The following is a 20,556-nucleotide window of genomic DNA, read 5'->3' as shown; positions in this document are numbered from 1 at the left end:
AGGGAGAGGCGCTGGCGGGAACCCGGGCTGCACGTGGCCCTTGTGGGCCAGTGCGGGTTCTGGGTGGGCAGGGGCTCAGCAGGCCCCTACTCTGAGCAGCCGGCCGGTGCTACCGGCCCCAGGAAGTGAAGGACTTAGCACCTGGGCCAGCAGCTGCAGAGGGTGCACTGGGTTCCCCAGCACTGGTGGCCCGCATGGGCTGCACTCCAATTCTCGCCAGCCTCAGCCACCTCCCCAGAGGGCAGGGCAGGGCTGGAGCACCGTTCCCCCCGCCCCCTTGCTCCCTGGGGCCCCCACACCCCCAACACCCTCGCCCTCGCCCCCCACCCCCTCACGTGGGCTCCCACTCCGCCTCAGCTGGACTGGCAGGCAGCTCCCCTCCCCCCCTTCCCCCCATCTACCATGTCTAGCTGGAGGATTGTAAATGCACCAATCAGCACTCTGTGTCCAGCTCAAGGTTTGTAAACGCACCAATCAGTGCTCTGTATCTAGCTAATCTAGTGGGGACTTGGAGAACTTTTATGTCTAGCTAAAGGTATGTAAATGCACCAATCAGCCCTTTGTGTCTAGCTCAAGGTTTGTAAATGCACCAGTCAGCACCCTGTCAAAATGGACCATTCAGATCTCTGTAAAATGGACCAATCGGCTCTCTGTAAAATGTACCAAACAGCAGGATGTGGGTGGGGTCAGATAATGGAATAAAAGCAGACTGTCCCAGACAGCAGCATCAACCCTGGGGTCCCCTTCCAGACTGTGGAAGCTTTGTTCTTTTGCTCTTTGCAATAAATGTGGTGCTGCTCACTCTTTGGGTCTGCATTACCTTTATGAGCTGTAACACTCACCGCGAAGGTCGGCAGCTTCACTCCTGAAGCCAGCAAGACCCGGAACCCACCAGAAGGAATAAACTCCAAACACGTCGGAACATCAGATGGAACAAACTCCAGACACACCATCTTTAAGAACTGTAACACTCACCGCGAGGGTCCATGGCTTCATTCTTGAAGTCAGTAAGAACAATACCTACCAATTTCAGATACAGTTACTAGCTACAGGTTCGCACTTGAAATGCAGCTAGTTTGGTTGAGGATCTGAATTTTAAATTAAATTAAATTAAAATTAAAATAGCCACAAGTAGAATTTTGAGAGATTAATATGGTGGATAGGAGGCAGGACTAGCTTGTAGCTCCCATTCAGACGGACAAAACAGCGTGTGGAGACTCACATTGTGAACGTTTGCTCCAAAAACTACCACAGGAACATTCCAGGAAAGCCAAGAGAATCCACAGACCTTTTGAAGGAACTGGATCACTGCTGCAGGCTCCCTGAGACACTGAAAAACTTTGAGTCTGCTTGCTTTCTCAACAGGGAGGCTTGTGGTCTGGGCAAGTTGTCAGCCCTGGTCACCGGCTGCCTGTAAATAGACTCAGTGCTGTTGTGGGCCTGGTGGGAATGAGACCAGCCTTTAGGACTGCAGGCTGTGTGGGAGTAGGGTGAGGCCTGTGACTGCTAGTTTTCTCTCACTTCCCTGGTGACCTGTATGACTCAGCAGAGGCAGCCATAAACCCCCTGATAATATAACTTTATGGACTGAGAACCCACCCTCAATAGCCCCTAGCAGTGGCAGCAAGCCCCACCCAAGAAGAGGCTGAGCTGAGACATGCCTATCTTTGCCCTACTGATGGTCTTTCTCTACAGACGTCCTGGTAGCTGAAGACAAAGGTCATAATCTCTTGGGAGCATGATGCCTCTGTCCACTGCCTGAGAAACTTGAATACTTAACCGATTGTCCCTAGGGCAAGTTTGCATCTTCCCTGTAGGACTACAGCTGATGTGCTCTTGAAAGCGCCACCTCCTAGGTGGAGGCCAACCAACACAAAACCAGTGCACTAAACAAAAACAACCAAGGACCCTCATAGGGTCCACTTCACTCCCCTGCTACCTCCACCAAAGCAAGTGATGGTATCCATGGCTGCAAGATCTGAAGCTGGATCACATCACAGGACTTTTTGCAGACACTCTCCAGTACCAGCCCGGAGCCTGGGAGCTCTGCAGAGTTGCTAGACCCAGAAGGGCAAAAACAATCACTACAGTTCAGCTCTCAGGAAGCCCCATTCCTAGGGGAAAGGGAGAACACCACATCAAGGGAGCACACTATGGGACAAAATATTATGAACAGCAGCCTTTGAATCCAGGATCTTCCCTCTGACATAGTCTGCCCAAATGAAAAGGACCAGAAAAACAATTCTGGTAATATGACAAAACCAGGTTATTTAACATTCCCAGAAAACTCATACCAGTTCTCCAGCAATGGATCCAAAATGAGTTGAAATCTCTGAATTGACAGAGTTTAGAAGGATGATTATTAAGTTAATCAAGGAGGCACCTGAGAAGGGTGAAGTCCCACTTAAAGAAAAAAAAATGATACAGGATATAAAAGAAAATTCTTCAGTGAAATAGATAGCATAAATATAAAATGATCACAACTTTTGGAAATCAAGGACACAGAGAAATGCAAAATGCACTGGAATGTCTCAGCAATAAAATCAAACAAGCAGAAGAAAGAACTTCAGAGCTTGAAGACCAGGCTTAAAAAATTAACCCAATCCATCAGAGACAAAGAAAAAATAATTTTAAAAAATGAGCAAAGACTCCAAGAAGTTTGGGACTATGTGAAATGTCTAAACTTAAGAATAATTGGTGTTCCCAAGGAAGTAGAGAAATCTAAAAGCTTGGAAAACGTATTTGAGGGTATAAAATGTCCCTGGCCTTTCTAGAGATCTAGACATCCAAATACAAGAAGCTCAAAGAACACCTGGGAAACTTGTCACAAAAAGATCATTGCCTAGGCACATGGTCACCAGGTTATCTAAAGTCAAGATGAAGGAAAGAATCTTAAGAACTGAGGAAAAAGCATCAGGTAATATAAAGGAAAACCTATCAGATTAATAGCAGATTTCTCATCAGAAACCTTACAAGCTAGAAGGGATTGGGGTCCCATTTTTAGCCTTCTTAAAAAAAATCATCGGCTGAGCACGGTGGCTCATGCCTGTAATCCCAGCACTTTGGGAGGCTGAGGTGGGTGGATCACGAGGTCAGGAGTTTGACACCAGCCTGACCAACATGGTGAAACCCCGTCTCTACTAAAAATACAAGTTAGCCAGGCCTGGTGGCATGCGCCTGTAATCCCAGCTACTTGGGAGGCTGAGACAGGATAATTGCTTGAACCCAGGAGGCAGAGGTTGCAGGAGCTGAGATCACGCCATTGCACTCCAGCCTGGGCAACAGAGTGAGACTCTGTCTAAAAAAAAAAAATTATCAGCCAAGAATTTTGTATGCAGTGAAAGTAAGCTTTATAAATGAAGGAAATATATAGTCTTTTCCAGATAAACAAATACTGAGATAATTCGCTACTACCAAGTCAGCACTACAAGAACTGTTAAAAGGAACTAAAATCTTGAAACAAATCCTTGAAATACACCAAAATAGGACCTCCTTAAAGAATAAATCTCACAGGACCTATATAACAATAACACAATGAAAAATAACCAAAAGTATTCGAACAACAAATAACACAACGAATAGAATAATACCTCACATCTCAATACTAACATTGAATATAAATGGCCTAAATGCTCAACTTAAATGATACAGAATGGCAGAATGGATAATAATTCATCAAGTTTCTGCTGTCTTCAAGAGACTCACCTAACACATAAGGGCTCACATAAACTTAAGGTAAAGGGGTAGAAAATATTCCATGCAAATGGACACCAAAAGTGAGCAGGAATAGTTATTCTTACATTGGACAAAACAAACTTTAAAGCAACAGCAATTAAAAAAAGACAAAGAGGAACACTATATAATGAAAGAAGGACTAGTCCAACAGGAAAATATCGCAATTCTAAATATATACGCACCTAACACTGGCGCTTCCAAATTTATAAAACAATTACTCCTAGACCTAAGAAACGAGATGGATGGCAACACAATAATAGTGGGGGAATTTAATACTCCATTAACAGCACTAGACAGGTCATTAAGACAGAAAGTCAAAAAAGAAACAATAGACTTAAAGTATACCCTACAACAAATTAACTTAACAGATTTTTACAGAACATTCTACTCAACAACTGTTCATCATTACATACAACATTCTCCAAGACAGACCGTATGATAGGCCACAAAATAAGTCTCAGTAAATTTAAGAAAATTGAAATTGTATCAAGTACTCTCTCAGATCACAGTGGAATAAAATTGGAAATCAACTCCAAAAGGAACCCTCAAAACCATGCAACAACATGAAAATTCAATAACCTGCTACTGAATGATCATTGGGTCAACAATGAAACCAAGATGGAAATTTAAAAATTCTTTGAACTGAACAGTAACAGTGACACAACCTATCAAAACTTCTAGCATACAGCAAAGGCAGTGCTGAGAGGAAAGGTCATAGAGTTAAATGCCTATATAAAGAAGTCCAAAAGAGTACAAATAGATAATCTAAGGTCACACCTCATGGAGCTGGAGAAACAAGAACAATCTAAACCCAAACCCAGCAGAAGAAAAGAAATAACCAAGATCAGAGCAGAACTAAATGAAATTGAAACAAACAAACAGACGTACAAAAGATTAATGAAACAAAAAGCTGGTTCTTTGGAAAGATAAATAAAAGTGATAGACCATTAGTGAGATTAACCAAGAAGAGAGAAGATCCAAATAAGCTCAATTAGAAATGAAACGGGAGATATTACAACTGATAATGCAGAAATACAAAGGGTTATCGAGGCTGCTATAAACACCTTTACGTGCATAAACTAGAAAACCAAGAGGAGATGGATACATTTGTGGAAATATACAATCCTTCAAGATTAAACGAGGAAGACATAGAATTTCTGAACAGACCAATAACAAGCAATGAGATTGAAATGGTAATAGAAAAAGAGCAAAAAAAAAAAAAAAAAAAAAAGGCCAGGACCAGATGGATTCACAACTGAATTCTATCAGACATTCAAAGAAGAAATGGTACCAATCCTATTGACACTATTCCAAAATATAGAGAGAATCCTCCCAAAATCAGTCTATGAAGCCAGTATACCCTAATACCAAAAACCAGGGAAGGACATAAGGAAAAAAGAAAACTATAGACTGATATCCCTGATGAACATAGATGCAAATATCCTCAACAAAATAGTAGCTAACTCAATCCAACAGGATATTAAAAAGATAATTCATCATGATCATACAGTTTTCATACCAGGGATGCAGGGATGGTTTAACATACATAAATCAATAAATGTGATACACCACATAAACAGAATTAAAAACAAAAATCACATGGTCATCTCAACAGATGCAGAAAAAGCATTTGACAAAATCCAGCATCAAAACCCTCAGCAAAATTGGCATAGAAGGGACATACCTTAAGGTAATAAAAGCCATCTATGACAAACTGATGGTCAACATTATACTGAACAGGGAAAAGTTGAAAGCATTCCCAGTGGGAACTGAAACAAGACAAGGATGCTCACTTTCACCACTTCTATTCAACAAAGTACTGGAAGTCCTAGCCAGAGCAATCAGATAAGAGAGAGAAATAAAGGGCACTCAATTAGGAAAAGAGGAAGTCAAATTGTCACTGTTTGCTGATGATATGATCTTATATCTAGAAATCCCTAAAGATTCATCCAAAAAGCTCCTAGAACTGGTAAATTTCAGCAAGGTTTCAGGATACAAAATTAATGAACCAAATAAGTAGCTCTACTATACACCAACAGTGACCAAGCCAAGAATCAAATCAAGAACTCAGTTCCTTTTACAACACTTGCAAAAAATTTAAATACCTAGGAATATACCTAACCAAGGATGTGAAAGACCTCTACAAGGAAAACCACAAAACACTGCTGAAAGAAATCATAAGTGACAAACACACACACAAAACAAATATCCCTTGCTCATGGATGGGTACGATCAATATTGTGAAAATGAACAAGCCGCCAAAAACAATCTACAGATTCAATGCAATTCCCTTCAGAATATCACCATTATCCTTCACAGAGGTAGAAAAAACAATCTTAAAATTCATATGGAACCAAAACAGAACCCACATATCCAAAGCAAGATGAAGTAAAAAGAACAAATCTGGAGGCATCACATTACTCGACTCCAAACTATACTATAAGGCCATAGTCACCAAAGCAGCATGGTACTGGTATAAAAATAGACACATAGTCCAATGGATCAGAATAGAAAACCCAGAAAGAAAGCCAAATACAGCCAACTGATCTTTCTTTCTTTTTTTTTTTTTTATTATACTTTAAGTTCTAGGGTACATGTGCATAACGTGCAGGTTTGTTACATATGTATACATGTGCCATTTCATAAAGCAAACAAAAACACAAAGTGGGGAAAGCACATCCTATTCAACGAATGGTGCTGGAATAATTGGCAACCCACATATAGAAGAATGAAACTGGATCTTCATATCTCATCTTATATAAAAATCAACTCAAGATGAATCAAGACTTAAATCTAAGACCTGAAACCATAAAGATTCTGGAAGATAACATCAGAAATACCCTTCCAGACATTGGCTTAGGCAAAGAATTCATGACCAAGAACCCAAAAGTAAATGCAACAAAAGAAAGATAAATAGATGGGACCTAATTAAACAAAAAAGTTCAGCACAGCAGAAGAAATAATCAGCAGAGTAAACAGACAACCCACAGAGTGGGAGAAAATTTTCATAAACTATGCATCTGATAAAGGACTAATATCCAGAATCTACAAAGAACTCAAACAAATCAGCAAGAAAAACAACAACAACAAACAATTCCATTAAAAAAGTGGGCTAAGGACATGAATAGACAATTCTCAAAGGAGATATACAAATGACCAACAAACATAAGGAAAAATGCTCAGCATCACTAATTATCAGGGAAATGCAAATCAAAACCACAATGTGATACCACCTTACTCCTGCAAGAATGGCCATAAAAAAAAAAAAAAGATGTTGGCATAGATGCAATGAAAAGGGAACACTTCTACACTGTTTGTGGGAATGTAAACTAGTACAACCACTATGGAAAACAATATGGAGATTCCTTAAAGAACTAAAAGGAGATCTACTGTTTCATCCAGCAATCCCACTGCTAGGTATCTACCCAGAGGAAAATAAGTCATTATACAAAAAAGAAACTTGCACATGCATGTTTATAGCAGCACAATTTACAATCACAAAAATATGGCACCAGTCAAAATGCTCATCAATCAACTAGTGGATAAAGAAAATGTGGCATATATATACCATGGAATACTATTCAGCCATAAAAAGGAACAAAATAATGGCATTTGCAGCAGCCTGGATGGAATTGGGGACTATTATTCTGTGTAAAGTAACTCAGGAATGAAAAACCAAATGTTGCACGTTCTCACTTATATGTGGGAGCTAAGCTATGAGGATGCAAAGGCATAAGAATGATACACTGGACTTGGGGACTCAGGGGACAGGGTAGGGGATGGTGAGGGATAACAGACTACACATTGGGTACAGTGTACACAGCTCAGGTGATGGGTACACCAAAATCTCAGAAATCACCACTAAAGAACTTATTCATGTAAACAAACACAACCTGTTCCCCAAAAGCGATTGAAATACAAAAATAAATAAATAAATAATAAACACTCAGAAAAATAAAAAAATAGCCTCGTGTAACTACTGGCTAGAAAGGCACACCTCTAAATCTTAACTTTTTTCCTTTCTAAAATGGGAGTAGGCATGTGCAGTGGCTCACATCTGTAATCCCAGCACTTTGTGAGGCCAAGGTGGAGCCCAAGAGTTCAAGAGCATCCTGACCTTCATGGGGAGACTCCTGACTCTACAAAAAGTAATAATAATAATAATAAAAAACAGCCAGGTGTGGTGGCACGTGTCTGTGGTCCCAGCTATTTAGGAGGCTGAAGCAGGAGGATGGCTTGAGCCCAGGAGCTTGAGCTGCAGTGAGTCGTGTTCTCACCACTTGCACTCCAGGTGGGGCGACAGAGCAAGACCCTATCTCAAAAATAAATAAATACATATGTACGTACATACATAAATATAAAATCGGAGTAATAGTTCTAATCAAATTCTTGACCAAAGGATCAGATAATATATGTGAACTTTGAAAAACTAAAAAATACAATTATTACTTTATGTAAATAACTATTCTATTATTGTTTTATACTCAACAATTTTTATCATTTTGAATCAGAGGAAAATGGAATACGCAGCCTGAGAAAACCGAGTTCCCGATATCTGGTAGAGTTTTGAGGCTGTCTGGCAATAAAGAACAAAAATATCCCGGAGAGTTAGGCTAAATCATCCCTCAATTACCTGCACAGACCTTCCCCGGGAGGTCCTCTTTGACTCCCTGGATTGAATTAATAGTCCTCTAGGTATAACCATGACACTTTTCACGCTGTATTGTAAAAAAGTGATCTGTCTGCTCAACTTTACCCAAGAACAGGTGCCTTTGATCCTCGTGTTCTTCTGGTTGTCAACCGCTGGGTACACAGTGTATCCTCAACCTGTATTTGTTGAACAATTTATTTGCACTGTATTCGTGAGGGTATGGTTCTTTGATAACTTAAGGAACTACTAATCCGTGGGAAACAGAACAACTCTTTAAAGACGATGTGGATGAATACTGGCTGTTGTAACTGCCCAGTTGGTGCATCTCGGATGCCAGGAGCCCGTCCAGTGCTGACCTCTTTCTTTTGCCCTTCCTTCCCGCCCTTCCAGTCTGAGGGATATAGAGGACCTCACAGTCACGAGGTAGCGACAGTCCGCGCCGTCGTGGAGACAAGCTGGACGCGGAGAGAGAACTACATTTCCCAGCTGACTCTCCTGCGCGCGCCCCTGCCTGCGCGCTGGGGGCGAGTGCACCGGGCGCTCGCTCCCTGCCGAGCGCTTGTCGCCGGCCCGAGCCTTTGCCAGGGGATGAGGTGGGAGGCGCTAGAAACCACTTAGCTACAGCCAACCGCCCAATGCAGCACTCGCTCGCTCCCCCCGCCAGCGGAAGCGCCCGCGGAGCACAATGCAGCACTAAGCCGCGGTGGAGGCTGCAGCGCCACGGCCGACGCAGCACCGGCTGGGGCTGGGAGGAGGTGGCGGTGGGGAGCCCAGGGGCGCGGAGCGAGGGAAACGGACTCGGCGGCCGCGGCATGAGGAGCTGAGCCTTTCGGGCGAGGCGGGCTGACGGCAGCACCATGCAGGCGGCGGTGGCTGTGTCCGTGCCCTTCTTGCTGCTCTGCGCCCTGGGGACATGCCCCCCGGCGCGCTGCGGCCAGCAGGCAGGTAAGTTAACCGCCCTCTGTGCCTTCGGGCCATACTATTTCCTGGGAATCTTTGGAGCCCTCAGGCGTATTGAAAAGGGGGCATTCCCATTTCCCGAGTGCGCGGGTAGATTTCTTTCTTTCTTTCTTTTTTTTTTTTTTTAATTCGGGAGGGTGGTGAGAAGTGAAGCAAAAATATATGTGTGGGGGCGCGCAGATGCACTAGAAGCCTTGGGTCAAAGCCTGTTTTTCTCCTTCTGAAGAGGAATGGGGAGAATGGGAAAGGGGTGCCTTGCTTCTGGGCCCCGCTCCTGGATGCTCTCGGATGAACTGGTCCAAGGCTCTCCGGCTGGTGTCTCTGCGTCCTTCCCAGATGGGTTCCGAGAGCGGGGGGGAGGTGGGGATTTTCGTAGGGGAGACGTAGGACCGCAGGATGGAGGAGTGCGGGTAAGGGTCATTATTTTCGCCTTTTCTCTCCATTCCCTCCTTTCCCCCTTCCTGCCTGGAGGAGACGCCTCATTGATGGAGCTAGAGAAGAGGAAGGAAAACCGCTTCCTGGAGCGCCAGAGCATCGTGCCGCTGCGCCTCATCTACCGCTCGGGCGGTGAAGACGAAACTCGGCACGATGCGCTCGACACGCGGGTGCGGGGCGACCCCGGCGGCCGGCAGGTGAGAGGCTCGGTCCGGGAGGTGGTCCTCCGCGCCGCCTGGCCCACCCGAGACCCCACGATTGCGCTCGGTTGCCCTGGAGACCCCATGTCTTCTTGGGTGAAATGAGCTCAGCCCCGATGGGAGTCATGCATGGCGCTCCCTGTGCAAAAAAGAAGGGGAAAAGGGTACAAAAAATAACCAAAATAACCACAGGCCGAGGGCTTTGCCCGAGGGGAGTTTGTGCGGGGTGCCTTCAGCAGTGCGGTGACCTGAGAGAAGGGGCGGAGAGCCCTCTGACATCTGTCAAGCAAAAGCCAGGCGTGCATAGGGAGAAGGGAGGTACTATTTGGGCAGGGTTTGAATCATCATTGTTGTTGTTTTACTCCTCAAAGAGACTTCGTAAGTGATTTAACCCAAGATTGACACTGTAAGAAGAAATTGGAAAAAAACAAGGCTAGACGTCCTTAAGAAACCCAAACTGTAAAAGCAAGCTGAACTTTAAGGTTCTATTCGCTCACCAGAGATATGCCCATTCACCTCTACCTTCTAGAAAAGGTGTCCTCCTCGCACTTTCTTTATTGGTAGCAGTTCTCTTGATTTAATTAGGGCTGTGCTGTTCATTGAGCATTTATAAATTATGTTTTTAAAAATCTAGTTTTATCACTGTATCTGTGTTTAAATCAAGATTACACATTCACAGATATGTCTGAAAATTATTGTGAATTTACTGACAAATTTAAGTAAATACTTCTGGGGCTGTGCATTTTTTTCATTTCTACCCATCAGCTTATCAGGCAGTTCCACCCACCTGTAAGTACATATTAAGATAGGACTTGTTCGTGTACTTGAAAATTTTTGTAAACTTGACTGAAGCAAAGGCAAGCCAAACCTTTTCATATGTATACATATATTCATCAGTGCTTTAAGACGTATCTTGATGATGTGATAATTATACTAACTTATCTGTATGTGTGAAATAAGTAAAAATATAAAATATTATTTAAATCTATATTTTTAGCCAAATAGTTGGTATTGTTAAAATTTTGTTAATAGAAGGTGGGAAATTAACTTAGAGGGCTACATAATATGCATCAAAGATTATTTTAGTAGAAAATCCCAATATTTTAAGCTTTTAATGAAGGATTCTTGTATGTGAATTAATGTTTGGTAAATGCCTATTTTCCTTTTCCATTTTGACTTGTTTCAATGGTAAAACTGAAGACGCAGGGGCCATAGTTTCCCTATGTCATCATATTTTTCAATCAATTAAGATTATTTCTGTGGAAGAATATTTTCACACCCATTTGCAACCTTTTATTATAAAAAATTTCAAACACACAAAAGAGTAGGATAAGTCAATGAACCCCCAGCCCCAACAATTAGCAACTCATGGCCAATCTTGTTTTGTCTATACCCTATTTTTTTAAAATTTTCTTTCCCTCCCTCTATTGTATTGAAGCAAATCATATTTCATTCATAAAAATTATAGGAATGTACCACTAAATGGTAAGGGTTCTTTTAAAAATGCAACCATGTTATTGTATTTTCAAAAATTAAGAATAATTTCTTACTACTATCAAATATCCTGTTTTTCAGATTTCCAGTTCTCGTAAATATATATGTATATATGTGTATGTATGTGTGTGAATGTTTATATGTGTGTGTGTGTGTTGTGTGTGTATATATATATATAGAGAGAGAGAGTATATATATTTAGAGTATGTATTTAAGTTTGTCTGGACCAGGACCCAGATAATGTTTGTAGATTGCAATTAGTTTAGTTATTTATTTTTTGTGACAGGGTCTTACTCTGTCACCCAGATGGGAGTGCAGTGGTGTGATTATGGCTCACAGCAGCCTTGACCTCTTGGGCCCAAGTGATCCTTCCACCTCAGCTTCCTGAGTAGCTTGGATTACAGGCATGTGCCACCTTATCTGGCTAATTAAAATTTTTTGTGTGTGTGAAGATGGGATTTCACCATGTTGCACAGGCTGGCCTTGAACTCCTGGGCTCAAACCATCTGCCGGCCTCGGCCTCCCAAAGTGCTGGGATTACAGGTGTGAGTTGTGGGGCCTGGCCTGTTTTTTTGTTTTCTAAAAAGTCTTTTAATGTATGGTTTTTTCCCCCTCAATTTCTTTTTTTTCCCCTTGCAGTTTTTTTCAGTAAAGACATGGAGGCTTTCATCTTGTAGAGTTTCTCAGAGTCAAGATTTTGCTGTTGTAACCAGTGCTTTAAAACAATTCACAAAGACTTTCTAGGAGAAGAAGAGAGACTGAGGGAAGTAGAGATACAGAAAAATAAAATGACAGGATTGAACCTGGAAACTCACAGAATCTCTGACTCATGCTGGAAATGTCTTTGGGTACCTCTTGCCTTTTCTGTGTTGGTGAAAGACCACCACTTTTGAAGAGTGGAGGAGGTCAGTCCTCTTTTTCTCCCCATTTATGAAGCACCACTTATGCAGTTTTTTGATTCACAGGACTCTTGACGTGGGATGGAAGCTGTCTTGGGTTCATAGAGCTTCTACTTTCTATAGCAATAAACCTCACAATAGAGAAGAATGACTGGATTTTGGTGAAGTATGAATGAACTGGTAGGATTTAGGTTTAACAGTAGGAATAGATTATTAATTCAAGTTAGAAATGAAAGTGATGATACCATCTTACAGTAATTATTACAAAATGTTACCCTAGTGCCTAGCACATAGTAAGGTAGACATAGTACATGTTGATGTCTGTATCACCTGGGAGCCACTGCAGTTTACCATGCTGCTTCAACTACAGGTGGAAATCATTGACAACTAGGACCAGATCTGACAGAATCGTAAAGACCTATTTATCTTAAGCCAACATTTCCTACAGTTAGGAAACAGAGGAGTTTTCTTGCACTATTGGCATTTCTAGTTTCTCTAAGAGCAATCATTGGATCGGAAAACAGAAGTTGATTTTTTATGGTCCTTGTTATTTCTCTAATACTTAAATAGATCTAATTTATGGCATTTTAATTTTAGAACCCCATAGATTTTTTTTTTTTTTTTTTTGAGATGGAATCTTGCTCTGTCACCCAGACTGAAGTGCAATGGTGTGATCTCAGCTCATTGCAACCTCTACCTCTTGGGTTCAAGCGATACTCCTATCTCATCCTTCTGAATAGCTGGGATGACAGGCGCCCACCACCATGCCCAGCTAATTTTTGTATTCTTAGTAGAGACAGAGTTTCACCATTTTGGCCAGGCTGGTCTAGAACTCCTGACCTCAGGTGATCCTCCCACCTTGGCCACCCAAAATGCTGGGATTATAGGCGTGAGCCACCATGCCTAGCCACCCATAGATATTTTTATCAACTTCCTTTCTACTTCATAAGTAAAATCATGGTGATTTTCTGTGAACTCAAAAAGCTTATATACATTCGTTGATTTGTTTCTTTAAAAGACTTTATTTATTTATTTTATTTTTTTCTTTTGAGATGGAGTCTCACTCTGTTGCCCAGGCTGGAGTGCAGTGGCACAATCTCGGCTCACTGCAAGGTCCACCTCCTTGGTTCAAGCAATTCTCCTGCCTCAGCCTCCCAAGTAGCTGGGACTATGGGCGTGTGCCACCACACCTGGCTAATTTTTTGTATTTTTAGTAGAGACAGGGTTTCACAGTGTTAGCCAGGATGGTCTCGATCTCCTGACCTTGTGATCTGCCCACCTTGGCCTCCCAAAGTGCTGGGGTTACAGGCGTGAGCCACCACACCTGGCCTAAAAGGCATTTATTTACTTGTGTTCCTACTCTGTACTAATTTTTATGCAAGACTGTGGGCATTTAGAGATGAAAGACACAGTTTTGCTTTTAAGGAATTCTTAAAGATGTGGAAGATGAATGGGTGACTAAACAATTATACTTTGCCTTGTGATTTTCTGGAGGTGATCACAGAGGCTGGTGGAGGCAGAGAAGGCTAGTACTTAACCCAGGTGAGCAGTCAGGGTGGGCTCTCCGGGGAAGCCGTGTTTCGAGGGTGAGTTTGGAATTGCTACATTAAAAAGAAGGGTGAGCATATCCAACCAAAGAGGCAGTAAGTACATAGGTACATGGGAATCAGGATATGTTTTTGTTAATTGCAAATAGTAAAGAATTCAGGGACAGATAAGATAAAACAGGAAAGCAAAGAGTAGATGCTGCAGCACTTTCGTGACTTGCTAAGGAATTTGGAATTTGTCCTGATGGCAGTCACAGGATTTCAGTTAGGAGAGGTAACTGACCAGATTCATGTTATTGTCAGATAATCCTAATTGTTAGAATGAATAATTTTAATTTCAAAGAGCACGTGACTGTAGCTGTGTACTTTAGTTCACTGGTAAATGTTCACATAATCTTTAAGATGCGTAAGTACTTAGTAAATATACTGAAAATAACTGTATAAATGAGTTAATATTTATAATGTGCTTAGAACAATGCTGGGCATAGAGTAAGCACTAAATGAGTCTTTGTTAAATAACATTAACTCCCTCAGGCTGCTTGAGTACTATTTAGATATTTTATGACATCACTTGAATGCAAAATGGTGCCTTAACTACCTGAGTTTAACATAGTCCCAGAAGTATTACAAATTACTCAATTTATATTTAACTAAGTGAAATCAAATAGTGGTAGAGATAGAAGAGACCTTATAGGTTATCTAACCTAATTCAGGAATTACTTTTCACTTGTTAAGAGAAAGCCATTGGCTGGGTGCGGTGGCCCATGCCTGTAATCCCAGCACTTTGGGAGGCCGAGGTAGGTGGATCATTTGAGGTCAGGATTCGAGACCAGTCTGGCCAATATGGTGAAACCCCGCCTCTACTAAGAGTACAAAAATTAGCCCAGTGTGGTGATGGGCACCTGTAGTCCCAAGGCTGAGGCACGAGAATCGCTTGAACCCGGGAGGCGGAGGTTCCAGTGAGCAGAGATGGTGCCACTGCACTCCAGCCTAGGCGACAGAGCAAGTCTTCATCTCAAAAAAAAAAAAAAAAAAAAAAAAAAAGAGAAAGAAAATCAAGCCATTCACCAAGATGGATATGCTGATTACCCTGATCTGATCAGTATGCCCTGTACGCATCAAAACATCACTATGCACCCCATAAATATGTACAGTTGTTATATGTCCATTTTTTAAAAAGGTTAAAAATATGGAAATAGCAATGTATTGCTTAATGTTTCAGAAAGCTTGCAAGAACTACAATGATATAAACCATCTTAATTTTACTCTTAATGTGTCCTTGTTTCAATTTTCATCCCTAAAATGGGACAGAAAAATTTTGGAATAAATTTTCATTGTAGTTCTGTTTAAATGCTGACAATTTGATTGGTTTTAAATAGTAATTCTGTTGATACAAGTACATATTGTAAATGATTTCTTTATGGTTACTTGAATGCATATACTTTATTTTTATCACAAGTGGGAAGATCAGCCCACTACTGAAAGCTTATTATGCCACAAAGTCCTAGAAATGGTAGTCAAAGTAATTATATTTGATTGTGGGTAGCCTTGCTATCTTCAAAGTTGTTTACCTAGTCTAAAGTAATTTTATTCCTGGAAAATAGCATTCAGCTCTAGAATATTCAAAATATTAAGAGTCTTTCTTCTGTCTTGAAATTATTTGTGCTGACAGAATTGTATGTTTGCAGGTAAAAGGATAAAACTTATACTTTTACCTGGACTTCTGTGTAGGCAAGATATCACCTACTGAATCTTACTGATGGTTTGATACTACTCATTGTTTGATACACATAATTGCTATTTTTTGAATAAACACCTTAATGATTCTTTTTTGTCAACTAAGCATCACAGATCTACATCAAGGATAAGTTATTTTGTGGTTTATTTTGTTGTGTTTTCACCCCATACATTTTTAATACTTTGTTTTTTACCCAGTGATTATATATTTCTACAAGGAGCAAAATTTCTTTTTGTTGGAAGCCTTTGTGGTCAGTGGATAGATGGGCCACTTTTTTTCCTCTGGCTCTTTCCCTAGAAAGTGTTATAGCTTCCCAAGTAGTCAAGTGCCAAGGACATAGATCTACAGTTTGTCATAGTTTTGATAGTGAGTAGCAAATGGGAAAAATGCAAGAAGGCAGCAAGATGGCAGCAAGATGGCAAGAAGTAGGTGTGCTCCATTTTTATTGATGTACTTATACATAATGCCTGTGCATGGATGAGCTGTACTTTACATTGTACTGTTTCCTTGAGGAGCACTGAGTCAGCTTGATGGTTAATTGTCTGCAGTACTGCTTCCCTGGCGGAAAATGGCTCCTAGGAATTACAACATTGGAAGTATTTTGCAAGGGTAGCACAAACATCTTGTTTTTTGTTTGTTGGTTTGTTTGTTTGTTTTAATATGCATTTGTTAAGTGGCTCAATATTGATAAAGTTTTTCCACCAATCAGAACTTTGTTCTACTGCTATAAATAGGAGACATTTCACAATGAATTTTTATTCTCCTACCAACCATCTTCTTTTCCAATTAAATAGTAAAAAAAGTAAAATTCAGAATTGTGGGAGTTTCCCTTAGTCTTGTTTTTATGCTATGAAATTCCAATTTGTATGTGTATGTATTTTTGGTATCTTTAAAATTCTATCTAATGAGGTTATGGTGCACAGAAAGAATCAGTCTTTCATCACTTCTGTACAGCTACACATAGGAAACTAACTATGAATGACTCTAAGAGCTTATAGGTTGATAAAAAGTGTTCCTAGTTTTATTTGCTTTCTTATATTGCAAAGAATGCCAAGAGTTCTGCTGTCGTTTTTAACAAATAGAATCCCTTAGAAGAACATGGAGAGGCCTGCTTTTTTCTCACAACACACTGAGAACAGGAATCTGTAAGGTTAGTAGTATTCCCTAACTCCAGTGGGGCTAATTAGATAGGGTCACATTTATCATTAAGTAGCATGGATAAGTCCCAAAGGGAAAGAAGATAGATGTTCATAAAAGTGGGGCTGGGGGATGGAGCAGAAGAAAAGGTAGATAGTCCTTGAGGGGAATGGTGAGAAGGTGGCAGGAAAAGGAAATGATAAAAAGAGAAAAATACTTTTAATAGTGTCACTATATATGTTATATACTAAAATAGTTAAATATATGGTAACTTACATGGCTATCTTTTATGTGCCAAATACTTGATGTACATTAATTAATTGCATCCTCACAAAAATCATGTGTGACAGGTAATACTTATCTGTAAAGTCACAAAGCTGATAGGGGATTTGAACCTAGGCATTTCAGCTCCACTGCACTGCCTATGTGCCTAACCACTACACTAAACTGGTCTTATGGAAGGGGGCCACTGACAATTCTTTAGATGCCATTCAGTGTCGCTGGAGTCATATTTCTTACGTTTACCCCGTTGGAACTATATATGACTTTCAGTGCCTGAAAAAAAAAAAAAATATATATATATATATATACATTTTAAAGTTAGACAATAGTGAAGAAGCTTGCAGAGCACAACAGGAATGTTTCATTTTTATTATCTTGAAAATGAAAATGGAATTTGTGAGGATATCTGACATTTAAATGGTGAAAAACACCTCTTGAAGGACATGTGTCCTGTTTGTTTGTAGATATATACACTGTCTTTTACACTTGTTCATTGTAAATCACATATTAGTATTCAGCAATCAACACCAAAATTGTATATGCTTTTTTGTGGTCAAAGTTTCATAGGTGAAAACATTAATTGCTAAGCAGCGATCCATATTCATATATTTTTCTCCAAAAGAAAAGATACAAAGTATGTTTTATGCCTTCATAGAACTAGTAGTACTGGAGTGCTAAATGTGATATCATTCAGGTAAAAGAGATGCGTAATCAATAATAACAAAAAATGATAGCTTCTGAGAACATGTAGTTGAATGTGTTTACTTTGATAATAAAAGCACTAGCAAGCAAACATTGGGGGAAAGAGTTGAAAAAATAAGGATTAGTATTTATTAACTTAAATAAGTATAAACATTTATAAGTATAAATATATAATATGTACAAAATATAAATAATATATAACTTATTTTTTGCCATGTGCCAGGCATTGTATTGAGTGATTTACATGCATTATCTCTCATTATGAGGTAGATATTGTTATAGCCATTTGAAGATGAGGAAACTGAAGTTAATTAACTGCCTAAGGTTATACAGGTAATAAGTGGTAGAAGTGGGAAAAGGATTCTCAAAATGTTAGATATCAACATAAAATAATCTTTTATAATCTTTACTACTTATTTGACATGTAGTTTCCCATTTATCTCCGTGTTGGAACATACCTAACATTATTTCTTTAAGATACTCTTGATCTTAGCCGGGCGCAGTGGCTTACGCCTATAATCCTAGCACTTTGGGAGGCTGAGGCGGGCGGATCACGAGGTCAGGAGATTGAGACCATCCTGGCTAACATGGTGAAACCCTGTCTCTACTAAAAATACAAAAAAATTAGCCGGGCAAGGTGGCAGGTGCCTGTAGTCCCAGCTACTTGGGAGTCTGAGGCCAGAGAATGGCATGAACCCAGGAGGTAGAGTTTGCAGTGAGCTGAGATTGTGCCTCTGCACTCCAGCCTGGGTGACAAAGCAAGACTCCGTCTCAAAAAAAAAAAAAAAAAAGATATTCTTGGTCTTGCCTAGGTCACCTCCCTAGCTAACTTGCAGTTATTTTACATATAATTAAAATAGAGTACTACATGCTGTATTTTAAAAAATAGAAATATTTTATATGAAAAATGATTTTAGACTTCTGGCTATCCTTTACTTTTGATTTTATCATTAGAGTTCCTTTTAAAATAGAAGTTTGTTTTGTTTCCCCCAGGACAGACTGTTCTCTGTAACTTGATTTTGAAAATAAAATTGAAAATGTTGTATCATTATCCAGAAATATCAGCAGTTCAACTGGAAAGAGAAGGAATAAAGAACGTACATCATTCTCCCCTACCCATAAATATGCTTGTTATTTGCGTTGAAGAGATTTTCAGAATCATGTATCAGCAAGGTTAAATGAACATTTTTTCTTCTCCTTTTTAAAATTTAATTTTGTACTAGTAGATTTTAGCACTTAGCAATAATTGCCCTTTTGTTGCGTTTTTTTGTCCCAAGTAAAGATCGTTAGATAACTCTTTGAAGATGAGAAATCGATGGTGCTTTTCTGCAGATAGGCCTTGAGAGCTGACATTTTGCAAGTGGTTTTAAAATTTCCTAGCTGAGGCAGAACTCCCGGTTGAATTTTGTGAGACCACTTATTCTGCTTCATACTGCCCCATGTCTCTAGCTTTTAACTCTAGTTGGTCAATTTCTACTCTGCTTTTTCTTTTTTGTCTAATTTGCCTTTCAAGTAGGTTTGTTTTGGAGGAATTGCCTTCATTTCCTCCACTGGTGAGGTTAGGGGATTTGAACCTAGACACTTCAAGGTTAGGATGCGGTTAGGGTGTTGGGGGTCAGGCTGTTACACACAATTTGCTGGTACACACAATTTGGTCATAGCTCAAGCTTCTTTCTCTGTATGGTTTATCTTTCTTTGGATTAAACAGCAAGATACTACAGAAGGAGTTGCCACTTGACAGAACCTGGTTCTGCAGAGTTCTTTGATTTCCCTAGTGGATTTTTAAAGCCTTTGGGAAATCCTATTAAGCTGTCTGTTGAGGAAACCAGCTGTGGCTCCTCAGCAGTCCTAAGTGGCAGTTGAGGTTACACATAGCTTGGTGGTATTAATCTAACACCGGCTGGAGAGGGAGCAAGGCAAGCAGTTACCTGAGGAATGATCTGGGATCATCAGATACGGTCAGGAACAGGCTGTAGGTAAAAGAATCGTGGCAGGTGAGGCTCAGGGAAATCAGAGAGCAAATTATCAAGGGAAGATACTAGGCTGGTCAGGTCAGTATCCTTCTGGCTCAACTAGAAAGAGCTACCTGAAAGAGTCTAAAGCACTTTGTGAGTTTCTGGCTCCACTCTTGATCTGGGTCTTAGGTCTTTAAAGGGAAACTTGTGGTAGTTTTTTTTGTTTGTCTGTTTTGTTTTGTTTTAGTCAGTCTTGTTCTCATCCACACATGAGCTTTAAGTGTTGGGTTCCTCCTCCTTCCTTCTTCTTCTTCATTCCTATTCTTTGTGTGTGTGTGTGTTTTTCTTTCTTTCTTTCTTTCTTTTTTTTTATTATTCCTCCTCTTTCTTTCCCTTCTTGTCTTTCACCTCTTTCTTCTTCTTGGTTGGTCTTTGTAAAGTTCTGCAGGCTAGTGAGAGAGTGCTTTAAGGGGCTCTACGCTTCTCCCCAGTTTACAGTTTAGACTTTAGACACTGCCTCACATGGATCAGGAGATGAGACCCAGTTAAATATTGATTTCCTAATTTATGCCGGAGTTTTTGATACTCTAAAAATCAGTTTATACAAAATGAGCAACATCTTACTTTGAATAGCATGTGGTCTGTGTTAAATAAATGTGTGTTGCGTAAATGAAGAGTCTCTAAGTTAGAATTTGGAAAATTTGTTCTTACTGAGATGGATAATTTTGGTGTCATTGTTTGCCATAGATTGTGAATTTTCAAGGTTGGTATTAGCTGCAGCTTAAAAATACTTAGGAAGGCTTTCATGTGCCTTCCAGAAA

General features: G+C 40.3%; 1 protein-coding gene across 2 annotated transcripts in view; it reads left to right on the top strand.

Annotated features, from left to right (window-relative positions):
• The first annotated feature begins 9,028 nt into the window (after window positions 1–9,028).
• ADAM22 (ADAM metallopeptidase domain 22) overlaps window positions 9,029–20,556 on the top strand; it is a 251,094-nt gene continuing 239,566 nt past the window's right edge. For both annotated transcript variants that reach the window (XM_023226702.2, XM_023226703.2), the window contains exons 1-2: window positions 9,029–9,331; window positions 9,818–9,978. In XM_023226702.2, coding sequence (XP_023082470.1) covers window positions 9,244–9,331; window positions 9,818–9,978 — 249 coding nt within the window. In that variant the 5' untranslated portion in view covers window positions 9,029–9,243. The remainder of the gene's footprint in view (window positions 9,332–9,817; window positions 9,979–20,556) is intronic.

Source organism: Piliocolobus tephrosceles, chromosome 8 (assembly GCF_002776525.5).
Source record: "Piliocolobus tephrosceles isolate RC106 chromosome 8, ASM277652v3, whole genome shotgun sequence".
Classification (NCBI taxonomy): domain Eukaryota; kingdom Metazoa; phylum Chordata; class Mammalia; order Primates; family Cercopithecidae; genus Piliocolobus; species Piliocolobus tephrosceles.
This window is presented reverse-complemented; position numbering and strand designations above follow the sequence as displayed.